A 19,558-nucleotide genomic window follows, 5' to 3' on the forward strand; every position below is an offset into this window, starting at 1 on the left:
GTCAAAACGTTGATACGAACGAGCCAATAGGGAGCGTGGAATGCCGAGGGGGCGCGCGCCGAGTCGGGGGTACTGTTGCTGGCTCGGGAGCGCGCTCAGGGGGATGTACTAGGAGGTGACGTCACATAGCAGCTGCCTGGAATAATGTCTCTGTTTTCATTCTTCTGGAACAAAAGTAACTGCCCCTTATTTACTAAGGAAATAACATTCCGCTCGGAACTAATTCTATTTTCTTGATGGATAACTCTGGTGCAATGTTTTTGTACCACTTTTGCAACCAGGAGACTACTAATAGTGCCCAAATATAATCCACTGTACATATAATATAATGAAAGTGTTATATAATGAATGTATTGTGTATGTACCGTTATATATATATATATATATTATATATATATATATATTATATATATATATATATTATATATATATATATATTATATATATATATATATATATATATATATATATATATATATATATATATATATACACATACATACATACACACACACACAATACATTCATTGTATAATACATTCATTATATTATATGTACAGTATATATAAAAAATATATAACTACTAATAAAGTGCCCAAATATAATCCACTGTACTACAAATGTAATAAATGCATTGTATACATGTGTGTTTATTATATTTACTACAGAGCACAGAATATGACTACACCATTGTACAGAATATCGCAGACTACCTACAGGCCAGCAAGATTCCAAATGCCTTGCAAGAAGAGACTACAACTCCCAGCATCCTCTTCGCTCCGGAGCGGAAGTGCGTGGCAGCGCGTGCCTCTCTCAGCTGCTGTCATGGAGAGCTCCTCGGCGGTTACCTTCACCCTGGCCTACGTGGTGTTCGCCGCGTGCTTCGTCTTCACCCCCAACGAGTTCCACTCTGCGGGGATCACGGTGCAGAACCTGCTGTCCGGCTGGCTGGGCAGCGAGGACGTGAGCTTCACTCACTACCACGTCAGGAGGAGCACGGCCACCGTGCTGGTGCACTCCCTGCTGCCCCTGGGTGAGAGGGGAAGACTCGCCCTCGGTCTGGGGCAGGAGGAGGGCGTTGTGATGGGGCCACTAGTGTCTCCCAGTGAGTGAGACGTGAGTCACTGGGCAGTCCCACTTGAGTGTGACACCAATGATTGGTGGATGGCCCGTGTTTGGCTGCGCTTATTGTGCAGGCGAACGGCGACGTCAGGCTGTGGTCGCTGGAAAGATCAAACTGAGATGACTTCTAGTGATCGCGACCCAGACGTTGCGCTTACTATAAGCACACGCGATTACGGCAATGCTTTTGTTTTGACCCGCTGTCGCCGGCACTATAAGTGCAGCCTTAGCTAAGCAGTCTGTTGATCACTGAACCATTGACTTGAATGGGCTGTAGAAGTTTTCTAGCGCTGGAAAGTGTCTTACGTCAGAATAGTACTTGGTGCATATGGACCCCTATGTGGCTTCTGCGTCTCGATGGGTAAAGGTTTAAGATTATTGTTGGCGCGTGCGTCGGAGCGCATGGCGTCTCGCACACCTGTCGCCCAAGTGATGGGTGAACCGGGCTTGGAGGTTATCGTGAAGCGTGGCGGGTGTGTCACCAGGCTGGTTCGCCCTCATTGGTTGAACCGATCACGTGAAAAAAAAATAGTTTTGTCTTTTGAGAAATCTGCTGTGTTGCTCGCACTATGGCCGGCCCATAACTGTTGCTGCACTTAGTTCTCGCAGCGCACGGAAGTGCACGCACCGGCGCGCCTACTATAATCGCAGCCTTAGACTTGATAGCCCAACTAAGTATTCTGTCCAAGGGGATACAAATGGACTCCTTGTCTTTTCTATGTCTATTTACTGTACACTTGGTACACACGCGTGCTACCTTCAGGAATATGCATCCGTTTTCTTGGGAGTCATTCACTTGTTTTTTTTTTTTGTTTTTTTTATTAAACATTAAGCACACCAAAAAGTTTTTACCACTATTCTGAGTAGATTACTTAATGGTCTGAGTAGGCTCTTCTCAGAGATACATCTACTGTAAGGCTCCGCTTATAGTGCCGGCGACGCTACGGACGCTGGAAAAATCAAATCGAGATGACTTCCAGCGATCGCGACCAAACCGGCGCGTTGCGCTTACTATAAGTGCATGCGACGGCAGCAATGCATTTGTTTTGCGTCGTAGGTGCAGGCACTATAAGCAAAGCGAAAGTGGGGAGCTATCGGAAAGCCATGACTTTAATAAATGATGCTTAGTCAATAACCCCAAAAGAGGCTGACCGTACCAGGATTAGCTGCAAACTCCCATGGGAGTTCCATGATCAGCCGCTTTGGGCTTTATTGAATAAGCCTCTTAATGTGACCACTGATGATCAATCACACTAAGGACAAGCATCAGTGGAGTTTTCCTCAAACAATCCCATATGAGCACCTATTTACCAATCTTTATTGCCCTTTGCTATCTTAAATCTCAAATATTCTTTGGCGTGATACCCCCATCTCCTATAATTTGTCTCCCCTTTGGACTTTGCCAGTCATAATATTGTGTTTCTTATATACCACTAAGCTACTCCTTCAGTCAGTGATGACTTTGTCCTTCAGGATGTTCGAATACCATAAGGAGGGCTAGTAGAAACCCAGCTCCTCTCTGCATTGACCTGTAAGCCTCTGCCTTAGTAGATATATCTCTTGACACACATTAGTTGAGGGTAGTCTGATCTTTTTGTGAATCATGAGCATGGTTTCTGGTTTTACTGGGGGCTGATTGGGTCGTCAGGACACTGGGCAAATGCCCGATGGGTCCATGGGTGCTGTGGGCCGGCATCAGAGCTATGCATCATGGTTACAGAGGTGCTGCGTTCTTCCCCTGACAGCAATGAAACTGATTGCCAGGGGAGAGTGGAGCCTCTAACAGAGCAGTCCTCCATCAACGTCGTGGCGTCATGTGATGCTAGCTCGTCATGGCGAGACATTGCCATGACAACGTGCTTTCACGTGATGCAGCAACATCATGACTTTGCGGGAGGAGGACCGGCAAATAAGTGAAATGTCCCGGGCTACATTTCACTTCTAATCCGCCCCTGCCAACAACCCAAAAGTTACAATTGAGAGTTAAGGGCTCGTAAATAATAATTCAATGTGGAATTACAAACTTCAAAAAGTAATGCTCGTAACAATGCAGTGTTGCACTGACCTAAAAAAATGAGTTAACCTAAGTGCTTGTCACCTGATCCACAGTAGCGTCTTCCATCAATTCAGTGTTGTAGCAATGTCTTCAGTGTCTTATCTCTGGTTCTCGAACGGTGGTCCCTGCATTTGTATCTATGAGCATGTGCGTTTTTGAAGGTCGCATTTTAGCTCTATATCCCAGTATGTTTGACATATGCATTTACCTATATGGAAGTCTATTGACAGTATGTATAATGTCTTACAAATGATTATCGACATACAGTAGACTGCGGTGAGGGAAAGGTTAAAACTTGTCATGCAGATCTACAAATCAATTCAACATGATGGTAACCAACCCTAGACTTGGTTACCGTCATGTAGAGTTGGTTTGAAGATCTGCATGAGAAGTTCTCAACCTTTCCCTGACCGCAGTTCACTCACTGTGTGTGTGTGTGTGTGTGTGTGTGTGTTACCTAATAGTTATTAATAGTCCTAATATTTATTAAATTGTAACTTACATGTTCATATTAGGGAATGGCTACTTTTTGCCTTGTTACCACTGAGCAGAGAGCCTTCCTCCTGCTTTGTCTGAAATGACATCAGCTGTTTCCGTCTTCTCCGAAACCACAAACAGTAATGAAATAAATGTTATTACTTTTACAAAGTGGTGTGTGCAAGCACAGGAGGAAAAAAATCCTATATTGGTGCATACCTGGGTCGGTGTCTGAAAGGAGTTAGAAGGTAACTTTTAATCTACTATATATTTCTGAAAGTGTCCTATGTGTCGTTGTCTGTATGTATGTGTCTCCCTGTGTCCCTCCCTGTGTCCCTAGCTGCAATCAGATTGGACCTTGGGCCAGGCCAATGAGATTGCTCCCTTGGCCCGCCCGCCCCCTCTCATTGGCCTGAGGCGGACACACACACACACACTGCGCGGCGCTCATCGGGACCCGCGCACACCTCCTCTCCCCGGGTCTCCCGCTTTCCCTGCCCTTTGCCCCCCCCGCCCCTCCCTGCCCTTTGCCCCCCGCCCCTCCCTGCACGTTTGCCCTCCCGCCCCTCCCTGCCCTTTGCCCTCCCGCCCCTCCCTGCCCTTTGCCCTCCCTGCCCTTTGCTCCCCCCACCCCTCCCTGCCCTTTGCCCCCCTCCCTGCCCTTTGCCCCCCCCTGCCCTTTTCCCCTGCCCCTCCCTGCCCTTTGCCCCCCCCCCCGCCCCTCCCTGAACTTTGCCCCCCCGCCCTGCCCTTTGCCCCCCCCCACCCCTCCCTGCCCTTTGCCCGCCCCTCCCTGCCCTTTGCCCGCCCCTCCCTGCCCTTTGCCACCCCCCCGCCCCTCCCTGCCCTTTGCCCCCCCGCCCCTACCTGCCCTTTGCCCCCCCCGCCCCTCCCTGCCCTTTGCCCACCCTGCCCTTTGCCCACCCCTCCCTGCCCTTTGCGCCCCTGCCCTTTGCCCTCCCCGCCCTTCCACGCCCCTTGGCCCCCCCCTCCCCGCCCTTTCACTCCATGCCCCCTGCCCTTCCACGCCCGGGCAACGCCGGGTATATCAGCTAGTAGTATATATAAAATAAAAGGACTGATCATCATGTTTGTTAGTAATCTTTACATAAGTGATGGCCAAACAGCAAGAAACAATGTATAGCAGCCTTACTTACACGTGAACTGTTTATCGAGACCCAACACCTACGTGAATAAATAAATTAATAAAACCAGGATTTACCTTTTATTCGCTATGGTTTGGATGTCTATCTCACGCCATGTGAGAGAAATGCATAATAGCAACACAAAAGCTCTGAAATGCCAGGGGGTGGATAACGTTCCCCAAGACATCAGAAGAGGTAGCTGGGATAGAGAGTTATTACAACGGGAAGTAATGTAGATATATACACTGGGTACACTTTCACCTCATGGTCTAAATGAGTTTTGTCTATACTGTACACCATTCATTTAACACTATTCATACTGGAAAAGTCTCCTATAATTATAACTATCATTCATAAGTTTGGACTGGATACAATAACATATAGAGCAGGTATCAATCCAATCACTATGCTCTTCAAAATCTGCATTAAACTACATAGGTTTTGTTATCAAGATTGTATTTCTCGCCCATGTACTTTTAATCTTTGCTCTCTGTAAATTTCACTATGAGAATTAGATTATAACCATATTACAATATTTGGCTACTTTATCACCTACAAGTTACAAACTAAATCTCATACAGCATTTGGTACCACCTAGTTCAGTAATATCGCTAGATAAGTTGATTCATTTCAGCTACTGCTACAGTTGGCTCCTTTCTGACAGTCGGTGCCAGAAAATCTCTCTCCCAGACTTTGGCTATACCTACCTACTCCACTATATTATCTCCACAACTGTGCTGATCAAGCAACAAGATATTTGGGACAGAGATAATAGGAGAACTTTTAGACTTCAGAGAAGTAATGTGCAGGGTATACATATGTTTCTGATTCATACATTCAGAATCATATACATATACTTAAGTATCTCGGAGGCAGCACTGGTTTTATTATTTTATTTACTCACTTAGGTGTTGGGTCTTGATATGTATTACACGTGTAAGGCTGCTATAGGTTGTTTCTGGCTGTTTGGGCATCACTTGTATAAAGATTACTAGCCAACATCACGACCAGTCCCTTTATTTTATTTATACTATTCAGTTACCTTTTAACTCCTTTCATACACCAAACCAGATGTGTGCCAATGTAGGATTTTTTTCACCCGGGCTTGCACACACCATTTTATCAATTTAATATATTTATCCTAGGCAGCACCCTTTCTGACATTACTGAGCACGTTTATTCCCCCACCCCTCCTCCCTTTGTGTATTATTACTTTTACAAACTAAAACAAGTATGTAAAGCTAGCAGGCTAAGGTGACCTTTAGCAATTGCGCCACCAGCCTCCTGTTGTTGGCACACATGAAACTTTTTTTCTTTACAGGATACTACATGGGGATGTGTTTTGCAGCTCCAGAAAAACAGCTTTACTATTTTTACAAGGCCAGTGAAGGCTGGAAAGTTTTTGTATTGCTTGCCGTGATCCTACCAACATTTACCAGCGTCCTTGCCTTCTACTGGTCACTGAAGAGGTGGAGTAACCACCCTCTTGCGAGGACTTTGGCTCATCACGCTCTTCCTCACTCGGGCTGGAGAGTAGTCGCCTCTTCCATCAACACCGAGTTTAGAAGAATAGACAAGTTTGCAACGGGCGCGCCGGGTGCCAGGGTGATTGTAACGGACACGTGGGTTATGAAGGTGACCACGTACAGTGTCTACGTTGCTCAGCAGCAGGACATTCATCTGACAGTGACAGACTCCAGGCAACATGAGCTATCCCCAGACTCCAATACTCCCGTGCAGTTCATCACAATACGAGTAGCCAGCATTAACCCCAATGTGAAACCTTTTGATATCAGGTAAATCACGTTCATATTGTGATTCTATCATCTTGCAAGACCCGTTGTGGGAAAATTAATTAACCACTTTGCTGCCACCCAAGTGTGTGTACGTTATATTAAACAAAATGACACGGGTGTTACTTTTGATGCATTTAAGCCCATATATACTAAGCAGTGTTATTCTGTAAGACACCACGATGCCTTGCAGCCCAATCGAGTGAATGGTCCACAAGGTGTCTTTCGGCTCCAGACGTTCCATGAAATAACCTATAAACATAGGCCTATATATGACTCCAACATAGTTTCTACTCCAACAAGACTACTAGAATGATACCTTTGCTGCAAGGAAGGGTTTATAAAAGTGTATATATATATATATATATATATATATATATATATATATACATACTTTTATAAACCCTTCCTTGCAGCAAAGGTATCATTCTAGTAGTCTTGTTGGAGTAGAAACTATGTTGGAGTCATATATAGGCCCATGTTTATAGGTTATTTCATGGAACGTCTGGAGCCGAAAGACACCTTGTGGACCATTCACTCGATTGGGCTGCAAGGCATCGTGGTGTCTTACAGAATAACACTGCTTAGTATATATGGGCTTAAATGCATCAAAAGTAACACCCGTGTCATTTTGTTTAATATAACGTACAGAGGGTCATTAGAATAAGATTATCTACAGTATAGAACTACAACACGATCAAACAATGTTGGAGAGCAGTATTAGTTTTGTTGTGACTTGTATTGTGCATTTTAATAGATTCACGAGAACTCGAGCTGTTATTTTTTGAATATAAAGCTGCCTCCGGTACCTGCACATACATAAAGGCTCTTAGCAGCCCCAGATGCTTCTTGACTCAGAATTAGATTGTTTCTTGTACTCTGAAAAACATGCGTAGGTGAAATCTAAAATTGCTTTCGGGCATTGCCACAACAACCACAGACCATAGTCAACCAGAGTCGTAATACATCCATAATGTTCAGTATTGTGTATATTTAGTATAGCTAAAACAGCGCTTGACACAACCGGCCACTATGTATGTGTATATTGTTTATGTTTTTGGTGAGGTGGTGGAGGGAGAAGTTATATACATTTATATACAGACATACCCCGGTTTAAGGACACTCACTTTAAGTACACTCGCGAGTAAGGACATATCGCCCAATAGGCAAACAGCAGCTCACGCATGCGCCTGTCGGCACATCCTGAACAGCAATACCAGCTCCCTACCTGTACTGAAGCTGTGCGCAAGCGGGGAGACTATAGAGCCTGTTCAAATGCGTTATTTACATCAGTTATGCACGTATATGACGATTGCAGTACAGTACATGCATCGATAAGTGGGGAAAAAGGTGCTTCACTTTAAGTATATTCTCGCATTACATACATGCTCCGGTCCCATTGCGTACGTTAATGTGGGGTATGCCTGTACTGTAGGTACAGGTTGTAAGCACAGTTACACATTGACTTAATCATGTGTACATTGTAACATATCACATTTAAAATAGTATTGGTGTCTATGATTTGTGCATGTAAGAAAAATATGTAATTTGTAAACTTTATTGTTGACTTTATTGTCCTGTTTACAAGGACTTGACACAAGATTATCAATGTGTTCTGAATTCAGTGGTGTTCATTTTTATCTACCATCACCAAATAGGTAAAACGTCCGGGTGAGTCTAACATTTGTGTTTTTAATTTTTGAATGAGTAATTTGAGATATTCTTGCAGGTTGCATTCTACAGAATATGGGGAATTGAGAGAGAAACTTCATGCTCCAATCCGAAACGCTGCGAACGTCGTGATACATCAGACCCTCAGTGACCTGTTTCTGGAGACGTTCAGATCTCTTGTGGAAACCAATCCGTTTTATGAGCTGCCCAGCAATCAGGTGGGGGTTGGGGGGGGAAGAGAGGGGGTATTGTTAAGATGAGACACCCTTTTTTGTGATCACACGCACCACAGTGAAATCCTTCAGTAGTTTCATATGTCACCTAGTTACATTTAAAAACTTGTTTTATAACTTGGCCCAAGTCATTTCTACATTAGAATCATTGCACCAATCTTTCCTCGGCTAGGATTGAGCCTGTAAGGACACAGCACATATTGTGCTTGATATTTAGTATTTTTAATTTCAGAGTTGATCTTCAAAGTGCACATTTATTTAATGGATCTTATAAAATAACCATTGAATATTGTATATATGCTATTACATAGTTGAACTAAAATGTAAAAGTAACAAGCTACACACCAAATATTCATGACGTGGAGGAAGAGGACTTGCTATGTTTGCACAATAATTGTTTAATACAATAACTTAATTGACCTTTGCCCTGATTGGAGTCTCCTAAAACACAATTTTGCACCCTATCAGTGGGAGATGACGTTCAGTTATTTTGATTGTTGATGCTTTACACAAACCTGTTTAAATATACATACGTTTTTTCTCTCTCCTCTTCAAGGAGCTGGAGCCCTGCATAGGCTGCATGCAGACGAACGCCAACATCAAGCTGGTGAAGTTTTGTCAGGATGCCAATGAAGGAGAATGCCAGCAGTGTTACTGTCGGCCCATGTGGTGCCTGACTTGTATGGGGAAATGGTTTGCTAGCCGCCAGGATCAGCAGCACCCTGAAACCTGGCTCTCCAGCCAAGTACCTTGTCCCACATGCCGCGCAAGGTTCTGCATTTTAGATGTTTGCATAGTGCGTTGAAGAAGATTCCTGATTTTTCAGGCCATGTGCTTTTTTTTTGTTGCCAAGACTGCAAAAGTGTTATATTTTTGTCTGCGTTTAAACCTACTTCATGGGGAACTTTCACATTTTATATATTGTTCGTTTTATAAAATGCCTATGAATCCTGTGATTACTCTTAAAGCAGCAACGTCCTCCCCCTCCCCCAAAAAAACATGCCATAGCAGTCAGGTCCACCAATAGAAAGCCGCGCTGTATGCTGTGCGCCGGACTCGAGACTCACCCACTGGCTCTCCCAGGCAAGTATTGTTGCCTGGGATATTTAAGGGTTAATTGACCGGTAACTGGAGCTGCGTGGTTGAACTCCACAGGACCCCAACAAGCCACTGTCAGTGTTTTTCCACAGGGTTCCTCTGAACCCTTGGGTTTCTTGGACATCCCTAAAGGGTTCCCTGCAATATACTGGTCATTTGAAAATGGTATCAAATACAGAAATAATTTACAATGCATCTGATCATAGAGTTGCTATTAGAGATCGTTGTGGGTTCCTTAACCAAATAAAGGTTGGAAACCACTGCACTAAGGTGAAAGCAAATTACACCTTGTCCTCCCCCAAAAATATAAAATCAAGCAGCACAGAATGCTGATTTGAAGCCAGGAGAGGGAGTCCTTTTAATACTAGTGTGAATTTGCTTCTGGGGTAGGGAGTCTTTGAATTCAGATGATATTGTCATACCTGGGCGCCCATCATAGCAGTCACTGTATCTTCAAATTCAGATGATTATTTTTCGGTTTTGATTGAGGACTGTATCCACATATGACACAGGGTTGTGATGTGAAATCCAGTCAGTCTACTCTAGAAGAGCAGTCATCAAATGGGTGATTCCGTCGTCCTAATGGTAAAGGGAACACATTTTCACATGCTCTTGAAATATAGGCGTACGCATGGTTATAGTTGAATCTTTGAGTTGCCCCACTGGCAGCAAAAGGGTTAAAAATGCCAAAGTAGCTGAACATAGGCGCTTTCTGTGTAAATTGCTCATGAAGTATGGGTGGGAAGGGAGAAGCGGAAGTCATTTACAGGGCATAAATCACATTGAATTGTGTGGCCTATTCTTGATAACTTGTATAAAGAGCAGAAATCTGAGGGGGGAAAGTATTACGTTGTTTAATACTGTAGTGGGAGGAAGTTGCAAATGAAACCAATGTTATGAAAAGTCTGCCAAACTAATTGCAGTCTCAGTTGTGTAGACTGTTTGCAGATTAAAAAATAGGGGTCCACGGAGCTCGATCGGCATGGTCAGCCATTGAATCAAATCACTGAAACCGCTGCTCGAGCTCAGTTACCAATTATTGGAGCTCCTCCTGTGTGTGTGTTTTACTGCTGATCTGAGAAGATATGGCAAGAAATAAGGGTTCAGAAGCTCGTACATTTACATGCAGGTATCCTGTATTTTGGAACTATCTGATAAAGTGAATAATAGGTTATAAATCCTACTTAATAGACCTGTATTATTGCCCAAACATGGAAATAATACATTCCATTTATTAACTTATTCTGACGTAAGAAGCCACTTACATATTTTGAGAAGCTGTCTGTATTGCAGCTTCATGGAATCCTAGGCTCAGATGTACTTCAGGGCGCTAAGCATTAGCACACCTTAACTCCCATTCATTTGAATAGGAGTTAGTCCATGCTTAGCACCCTTTAGTGAACCTGGGCCATATACTATTTTTCAATTTCTAGTATTTATTTGTATATTATGGATTTTAAGATTATAATTGCAGTGAAAAGAAATGTCTGCCGGTAGTAAACGCTTCCATTCATTTTACCAAACACGTGCTGGGGTTCTTGTTTCTAATTTTTTTTTTTTCCCTTAAACTTTATTTTTTTATTAAGATATTTTTATTTTTCCTGGGGAAAGGGGATACAAAAAGGAAGACGGGCAGGGGTGGGAATGGGAACAATTAAAGACAGTAAAATATATCATAATGAAGGTACAGAAAGATGAGAAATCACAATAATAGTGGTTAGGTACATTTCAGAATAGACTCCCTGCGTACATATTTAAACGAAAGGTTGATACTTTGTGCTCTCATGATCCCCCACTTTCTAAGGCTGTGGCCCCGCTCAAAGCATGCGTGGTGGGTGTCCTGCGTTTGCTCGCGGAGGGAGGGGCGGCGGCATTGCGGAATATTGAGCAAGCGGGTAAGTATAAATTTTGTATTTACTTAAGCGCATCGCGTGTGCGGGGACTTGTGTGTGTGTGTATATATATATATATTGACAGAAACCAGGGTATGGTAATAAATTCCATATATAGGGCTCCCAGGATACTGAACAGTTTCTATCCTGTTTAGGCTGAAAAGTGCAGCCACAGAATGCATGCACTGCATCCCACAGTTTGGCAAATGCTGGAACTGAGGGATGAGGCATCCAGACCAGAGTTTGTCTGCTGCCTGATCTCTGTCACCTGTCCTGCTAGTTAGAAATCAGGTATTTAAGGCTGATTTCCTGGTTCCTCTCCCCAAGAGCCTGGAGGCAGGAAGGCTGCTGGAAGCAGAGAGGGGAAACACCTCTCACCAAACAGGTTAAATCATTCTTTTCCTTTTTTCTAAAACTGCAAAGTTACTTATTTTTGTTGTTGGAAGTGGATAAGCCATTCCAACCCCAGTCAGGGAAAACCTTAAGTTAAGTTATTGCTCAGGCGAGCAGGGTTTGGTTTGCTTATGTATTATTTTGTATTCCATGTGGCAGTCTCAGTGCCTGGGACTGAATAAACCAGGCAGTAGCCTGTTTAAAGGAACAGCACGTTACGCCTCGTCATTTAACCTACCTTAAAAGACCGTGTTCTAACAGTCCCGGACAGACGGCGGAGCCCCAGGAGTAAGCCGTTTGTCACAATATATATATAATATATACACACACACACGTAAGTCACCTCACCAAGCACCGCTCAGCGCTAGCGGGGCCGCAGCCTTAGTACCAGTCATCCCCAGTCTGGTATTTACACTGAGTGTTTAATGATACCTAAATTGTAAGAAGTGGATGGTTAGTGCTTTGGGGATCGCTTCTCAGCATCTAAGGCTCCCAGACTGGCTCAAATTTCGCCACTTTATCGTTAAGAATGGCTGTTGGTTTTTTCCATAAAGAGGATCCCCCACAGTCTTTTTTTCTACTTCTAACATAGTTGGGCATATTGTGTCGCCAAGAGGCTGATAAACAACATCTGGTTGCTGTTAGGATATGTTTAATTAGCTTAAGGGTTGTTTTAGAAGTATCTTCTTGGGGTTTATTAAAGAGGGCTTGCCAAGGATTCGGAACAATTCTGAGGCCCACCACTTAATGTATGAGGTCATAGGTTTTTTCCCATAGGGGTTCTATCTCTGGGCTTGTCCACCAAATGTAGTACATTGTACCCTCCTCTCCACAGCCTCTAAAGCATAATGGCGATGATTTGTATATTTTGTTTAACCGTGATGGGCAAAGGTACCACCTGTAAAAGACTTTGTATCCATTTTCTTTGGTAATCACATTTATCGAGGCTGCAGCCAGCTCATCCCAAATCTTTTCCCAGTCCTCCATTTCCAGGACCTCACCTATATCTGCCTTCCATTTTCTCATAAACTGGGTTTTTGAGTCTGCACCACTAGGTATTATGTGCTGATACATAAGCGATATCAAACCCGTTTGTAGTGGGTGTGCCCTACAAATAGACTCAAAACGGGTACCCCTGAAAGAAGAGATACCTGGGCTTTTGGAGCCAACAGTGTCAACTGATGATATCTAAATAGCTCCCCTTGAGGGGCACCATAACTTTCCCTAAATGTATTAAATGTTCTAATCTTTGTGTCCAGCAGGAAATCTCCCACTCTGGTTATACTCGCCTTGACCCACCTTTTGGAAGCCTTGACCAGAGTAACCAGGTTTGAACTCTGGATTTCCAAATAGTGGGGTCATGTTCGAGCATTTTTAAAGTAAATTTGTGTTTAAATGTATTTCTATCCCACATGTTCAGAGAGTGGGAGATTTAATGGGTTTGCCGCCACCTCCTTCAGTCTGGATTGAGCTGGAAACCATAATAGAGATCTTGGTGACAGTGTACCTGCCGTATCTGCTGCCCCGATGTCTACCCAAACCTTCCTCCAGGTGCCACAGTGTCAACTGACTCACTTGTGCTGCTTTGTAGTATTGAGTACAGGCAGGGTACCGAAAGGCGTCCTGAGCCGGATGTACGTTTCATTATCTTATATCGGACCCTCGTTTTTTTTCCCATTCCAGATACATTTTTTCATGTGTTGTTGGAGGGTTGTGATATCATTTTTTTTAATTGAATAGTTGGAGTGCGAAAGAGCTAATATTTTAGGTAGCAGATTCATTTTAACTGTGTTAATTCTTCCTATCCAAGATATTGGGGATCTAGACCATTGAACCAGACTATTCTCGAGTTTCCTAATGAGGCTGGGGTAGTTGGCCTCGTATCACGTGTTTATTTTGTTTGTCAAGTTGATTCCCCTGGGTGATGGTTTTGATGCCTATTGGTTATGCTCAAGAGTGTGATTTGTAGGGAGAATTATTAAAACACTATTTTCGATACACTACAGACTACTTTATATGTTCAATGTTTTCAAAAACATTTGGGGGAATTGCTCCTTTTTATTATGAGGACGTGTCGGTTCTGTCATTCGGTTATGGTAGTGGGAAGAAGTGATGTCCTATACTTTATTAATGGGATATTTACTAAGCCATCTTCTGCCATAAACCTCTCCCTTGTGTTAGTAGAAGACACCTTACAGCCCAGTCAAGTCACCGGGCTGTAGTTTATCTTCCAGTTGTCTTCTGACAGCTTAATAAATATGACCTAAGATATAGCTTTTGGAAAAGAGTACCGAGCAGAACGTTTGCAGAGTCAAACTGATGGTGAATTATTTCACCTGAAAGTTCATCTGGTGTAAAATGCATCTATATTCTAATATTTGAAGATGATGAAAGTTGATACCAAGGTGCAACGGAGTTGATTTTGCATACCTTACTTTTCCACAGCAGGCAATGGTAAATGAACATGATTTCTCGATCTGTGCTGTGCATACAGTCAAAGTTGCCTATACCATATGATTTATGCAAAAGTGTTCGATAAATCTGCAAAATATTAGATGATTATGAAAGCCGCCGGGGGTCCCTGAACTACGTTCATTTCAGTTCTGGGAGCCCTCCGGTTCCCCAAGATACTTACCGGTAAAGGTAACCAGTACTTCCTGGCATTGCCGTATGTCACGCAGGTCAATAGGAACCCTCAAAAGTTAAGGTTGCGGCTCCCTATTTCCTCAGGTGACTCAGGAAATGTGCCGCTATTTTGTTTCCTATGGAGAACTCTACTGTCACTGTTGAGTATCCCGGGAACTAGCTAGTCCCCAGAGCTGAAAATATTTAAACCGCGCATTGCACAAATGCAATATTACTGTAACAGTGTTGGGACTATGTTTAAAGACTTGTGTTTTCAAAACAAAAAGAGCGCATTGCGTTACAAATTCATTTGATGATCTGACATAAGTGGCATGTGTTTGGTTTGTCGTCAGCTATTTTATTACATTAGACCAGAAGTGGGCAACTTCAGTCCCCAAGGACTAAAATAAAAACAGGTCAGGTTTTCAGGATATCCCTGCTTCAGCACAGGTGGCTCAGTCGATGACGGAAGGCCATGTGTGCTGCTGGATGGGAATCCGGATACTCTTCTAGGAATTAGGGAATCATGGGTGTTACATGTATCTGGGCTTCTCATATAGACTCGCACACAGCATAACGCAAACTGGTTTTATACATTGGCATACGGAGGCGCATTAACTTGCCATTCTACTGTGACAAAATTACTTCTAGCAACGCTTTATACATAGTCCTCATCGTGTGGTAGATTCTATCATGTTACTTTACATTGTTTACCGGTCATTTGATTTGCATTTTATCTAGAATTTTTGGTGTGATGTTTTTGGTCGCTTAAAACTGTATTAAACAAACTCAAAATGTACTGTAGTCAGTTCATTGAAAAAGTTTACAATCAGATTATTCACGATGATATATATTTTTTTTTTTAGGGTGTGATTGGATAGAGGTCTAACATATTATATAATGTATATAAACAATTGATTCATAGACAAATGCCTAAAGTTCTTCATTCAAAACAGATGTAAATTAAAATTGTATTTTTTAATAATAAAGATAAACCTTTCAAGTACAGTGTGTCTATTTTGAGACTACAGAAATAAGTACTTATTATAAACACACAAGCATGCATCCAGCAAAAATACTGAAACCAACCATAATGTTCATCGTCAATGTCTTTAGAAAGAAACGTGTGTATATCTAGATATAGATTTACATTTTTAACTGTACTTGGTTGGGTCTCACTTCGTTATTTAATGTTAATAAATTAGCTTGTCACTGTCTATGCTATTGTTTGCATGAAACAGTGAAATGTTTGTCACATTTACAATATTCCATGAGCAAGAATCATATGCCCCTATTTATACTGTAAAACTGCTTTCCAGTATTGAAGAGGTCTGTTCCATGTCCCCAAATTGGATTAAGCTCTTCTCCAGCCAAGAGAAGCAGCTTCACAGCACATTAAATAGGTCCCCGCCTTTTATCATTCTGTTCATTCACATTCAACTACACACAACAATCAAAATAGTCTTTTTGGGGGGGGTAGCGAAAAAGAATACCTGTCAGAGGCAGGATAAAGCCCCAATTGTGTGCATTCTAGACAAGCGGTGCGCAAACTTTTTGCGCGGCGGTCCCCTTCCTGGGTGCTGCAGTGTTCGTGCCCCCCTCTCCCGATGGCACGCCATCAAATGTCACGGGTCATGTGACCCCACGGCATCAATTGACGCGCTTTGCCATGGCGACACGTCGCCGAAGACCCGGCTGGCAGCAGGTAAGGCCGAGTTCAGGGTGCTTACTACACGACACATGCGCGCGTACGATCGGAACAATGACAGGGTTTTCAATAAACCATGTCAGGTTGCAATTTCTTGTTGCTGCAAAGTACAGCGTTGTCGTTGCTACATTATGCCGTTACAATCTAAATTGATTTTTTGGGGCGGCGGTCGCATCACGTGAGCAGGTTCAGCGAACCAGCTCCGTGACAAGTTGGCCACGCCTCCCGCCACACCCCCAAATGCTGCAACCCGACTCCTGCAGCCTGAACATAGATTGCTGGGCTGCAGGAGTGTGCGGTTGAGGGGAGCACACAGCCGCAGCATGCACCCTGAACTAGGCCTAAGTGAGTCACGCCTCCCCCGGCATATAATTTAAATGCCGTGGGGAAGAGTGCAGGGCCTTTGTGACCGCCCACGCACCCCCCAGTTTGTGCACCGCTGCTCTAGACTCTGTGTTGGTTGAAAGGCTGAATGACAGTGAGGGATGTATCCCAATAGATAGGAAAGAATATCACTGGCCAATTCTAGATAAAGAATAAAATGCCCGGAGAGTGATCTGCTGACCTCTAGTGGTTGTATAGCAATGTGAACATAAATTTGAATTAATCTTTAATATTTAAATCGCAAAAAAAAAATGCAGAGGTCAGTTGACGGTGTCGATTAAAAGAATGAGTAATTGTGCGCACTGGAACGTATAGGCACAGTGGCTAATACTTCACACACTAGGAGGGTGCACCTTAAAAAATGTACGAATAGCCAGCAGGATTTATAAATGTATGGGCTTCTCTCGCTGGCACCTGTCTTGAAAATTAGCTGAATGTTATAACCTTCAAAAATTACAAACCGTATTATTTTTTACCTTGGCTGGTTTTTTTTTTTGGTTACATTTTTATTTAAAAAGGGCCAAATACCTGCAGTGGAGGTTTCACGTGGCAACTGTTGCTGTTTATTCTTACGCGCTTCTCCCCAACACGGTAACGCAGATTTCCAAAGGAGGAGCTTCCCAGATTGAGCTATTGAAGTGAAGTGGTTGAGCTGCAATGTTAACTTTTGGCTTTGGGCTCGTTTTATCAGGAATAACTGATTACAAAAAAAAAATCGGTGCGCAAACAACCAAACTAGAGCTGTGAAAATAGATACTACTGTACAGAGTAATGAAGAAATATTTAACTAAACCTTTAAAAAATAAGCATAGAAAGGTAACTTCACCCAAATGGCCTCACTTTCAAATGAGGTTATTTTGGGGCAGAACTGATCATTTGCGAAATCAAGAGTAGAGAAGCCCTGTTGAATGAAATAAAACCATCTCTTCAACAAGAGCAAGCTGAAGGAGGAACAACACAATGGCTTTTTTTTTTTTTATTGGTATTCAAAACACCCCCTGCTGCTTTGCAAAGTCGCTTATTGTTTACTTGTTAATTGGGGTGCTCAAGCCCCTCCCCCCTGCCGCCACAGGTCAGGTTTTCCGGATATTTTGCTTCAGCACCGATGGCTCCGATTGAGCCACCTGTGCTGAAGCTAAGGACTGATTGAGTCACCTGTGCTGAAGCAGGATATCCTGAAAACCTGACCTGTTGGAGGGAGTCTTGAGGACTGGAGTTAAGCACCCCTGAGATTCTAGGGTTTCTGTAAATAACATTTTAGAAGCAAAGGTAAATTTTCAGGTGCTGCAATTATTTAAAACTACATTCTAGCCCCCACCATCCCCTCCCTTCCCCTTCCCATCCCTCGCCTCTTCTTCTTACTCTTTCTTCCTCCCACCCAGACCTCTGGACCATGACGTGGTCCTAGGGTCGTACTCCCAGGGGTGCCACCCCGACCCCTCCCCCCCCCCCCTATTTAAATTAGAAAAACGTTTGGGGAAAAAAAATGACATTCTAACCTATTTTGCCATCTATATTTTTTTTTTATCGGCTGTAAAACATCAGGCCCTATTTGGTTTATGTCTTTCTTTTATATTTAGAATTGTCATGTTTATACCTAGCGTGTGAGTTCCCTTACGGAATTAGCCTTTACCACCTCAGCTGGGCGGCTATTCCACGAATCCACCACCCTTTCTGTGAAGAAGTTCTTCCTCACATTCCCCCTTAGCCTCCCACCCTCCAGCGTCAGAGAATGACCTCTTGTTCTAGCACTCCTCTTTCTCTGAAATACGCTTTCCTAGTTGAAACGCTTGATATATTGTAAAGTTTGCGATCATATCCCCCTCTCCCTTCTATACCCCGTGTTGTACATATTCAGATCATTTAGTCTTTCCTGATCAATTGCATGATGCAGAAGAAAGACCCTGCACCATTATAGTAGCCTTTAGTTATACAATCTCTACATTATTCATGTCCTACTGGAACTATGGTCTCCAGGACTGAACAGAACTGAACGCAGTCAGTCCTCGGTATCCGACGTTCCGCTTACCGACCAACGCGTTTTTCAGACGCCGCACAATGCAGTCTCTGGCCGCATTGTCCGACGCCGAATCCGCGTATCCGGCGGTCACCGCCGCCGATTAACATTGGACCCGCTTTCCGATGGTCCGTTAACTGGCGGCGGTTTGCGGGACGCATTCCGTCGGATAACCGCGACCCACTGTATTGATGGAGAGGTCCTGCCAGTGAACCATAAAGTTGCACCACTACCACACTCTGCTGCTAATACCTCCTCTCCCTGTACAACCTGCTGGCTTTCCCCATTACATTGCTTGCCTACTTTTAAGTCAGTTAAAATAATGATTCCCGTGTCTCTATCCTCTATTGTAGTTTACATTACAGTACTATTAATCCAATAATTTGGCTTGGTTCGTTTTTTTACCCAAGTGCCAGATTTTGCACTTGTTGGCAATAAATTATAGTTACCACACATATGACCACTTCTCTTATCTACCTAAATCATTATTTGTTGGAGATGTTTGTTTCTCCTATGTACAATGTGTCTAAATTCCTGTGTTTGTCTATTGTGGGGGCAGGCAGTCTCTGTCACATAGGCCGAGGCCCCGCTGCATGCGGCCGCAGGGCCACCTTGCATCCCGGCAGCGCGTGCAAGTCACTTCACCGCGAACTGCGGTCAACTTTTTTTGGTGTGGGGGGGCGTGGCCAAAATGGGCTGGGGGGGGGCGTGACCATTGAGCCTGGGGAGAGGGGTGGAGGAGTTTGTGGTTCCACAGGAGAGGGTGGGGGGGGGGTGATACAAGGGGGCAGATTGGGTGCTGTAAAGTTCCACGCGCGCGCGTGTGTGTGAGAGAGGAGGAGGAGGAGGAGATACACCGGGGCTGTGCGAAACACACACAACACACATACATACACACACTTTCCACCCTCTACCTTTTGGAGGTGGGGGAAGCTCTGTCAGCT

The 19,558-nt window shown here is 43.6% G+C and overlaps 1 protein-coding gene across 1 annotated transcript; it reads left to right on the forward strand.

The window, feature by feature from the left end:
- Positions 1-129: 129 nt before the first annotated feature.
- On the forward strand, positions 130-15,511 carry TMEM129 (transmembrane protein 129, E3 ubiquitin ligase). The gene is made up of 5 exons (XM_075571196.1): positions 130-175; positions 669-1,033; positions 6,122-6,596; positions 8,323-8,482; positions 9,054-15,511. Exons 2-5 carry the CDS (start codon positions 679-681, stop codon positions 9,300-9,302), a joined length of 1,239 nt encoding a protein of 412 aa, XP_075427311.1. The 5' UTR covers positions 130-175; positions 669-678; the 3' UTR covers positions 9,303-15,511.
- The last annotated feature ends 4,047 nt before the right edge of the window (positions 15,512-19,558 follow it).

Source organism: Ascaphus truei, chromosome 1, assembly GCF_040206685.1.
Source record: "Ascaphus truei isolate aAscTru1 chromosome 1, aAscTru1.hap1, whole genome shotgun sequence".
Taxonomy (NCBI): Eukaryota; Metazoa; Chordata; class Amphibia; order Anura; family Ascaphidae; genus Ascaphus; species Ascaphus truei.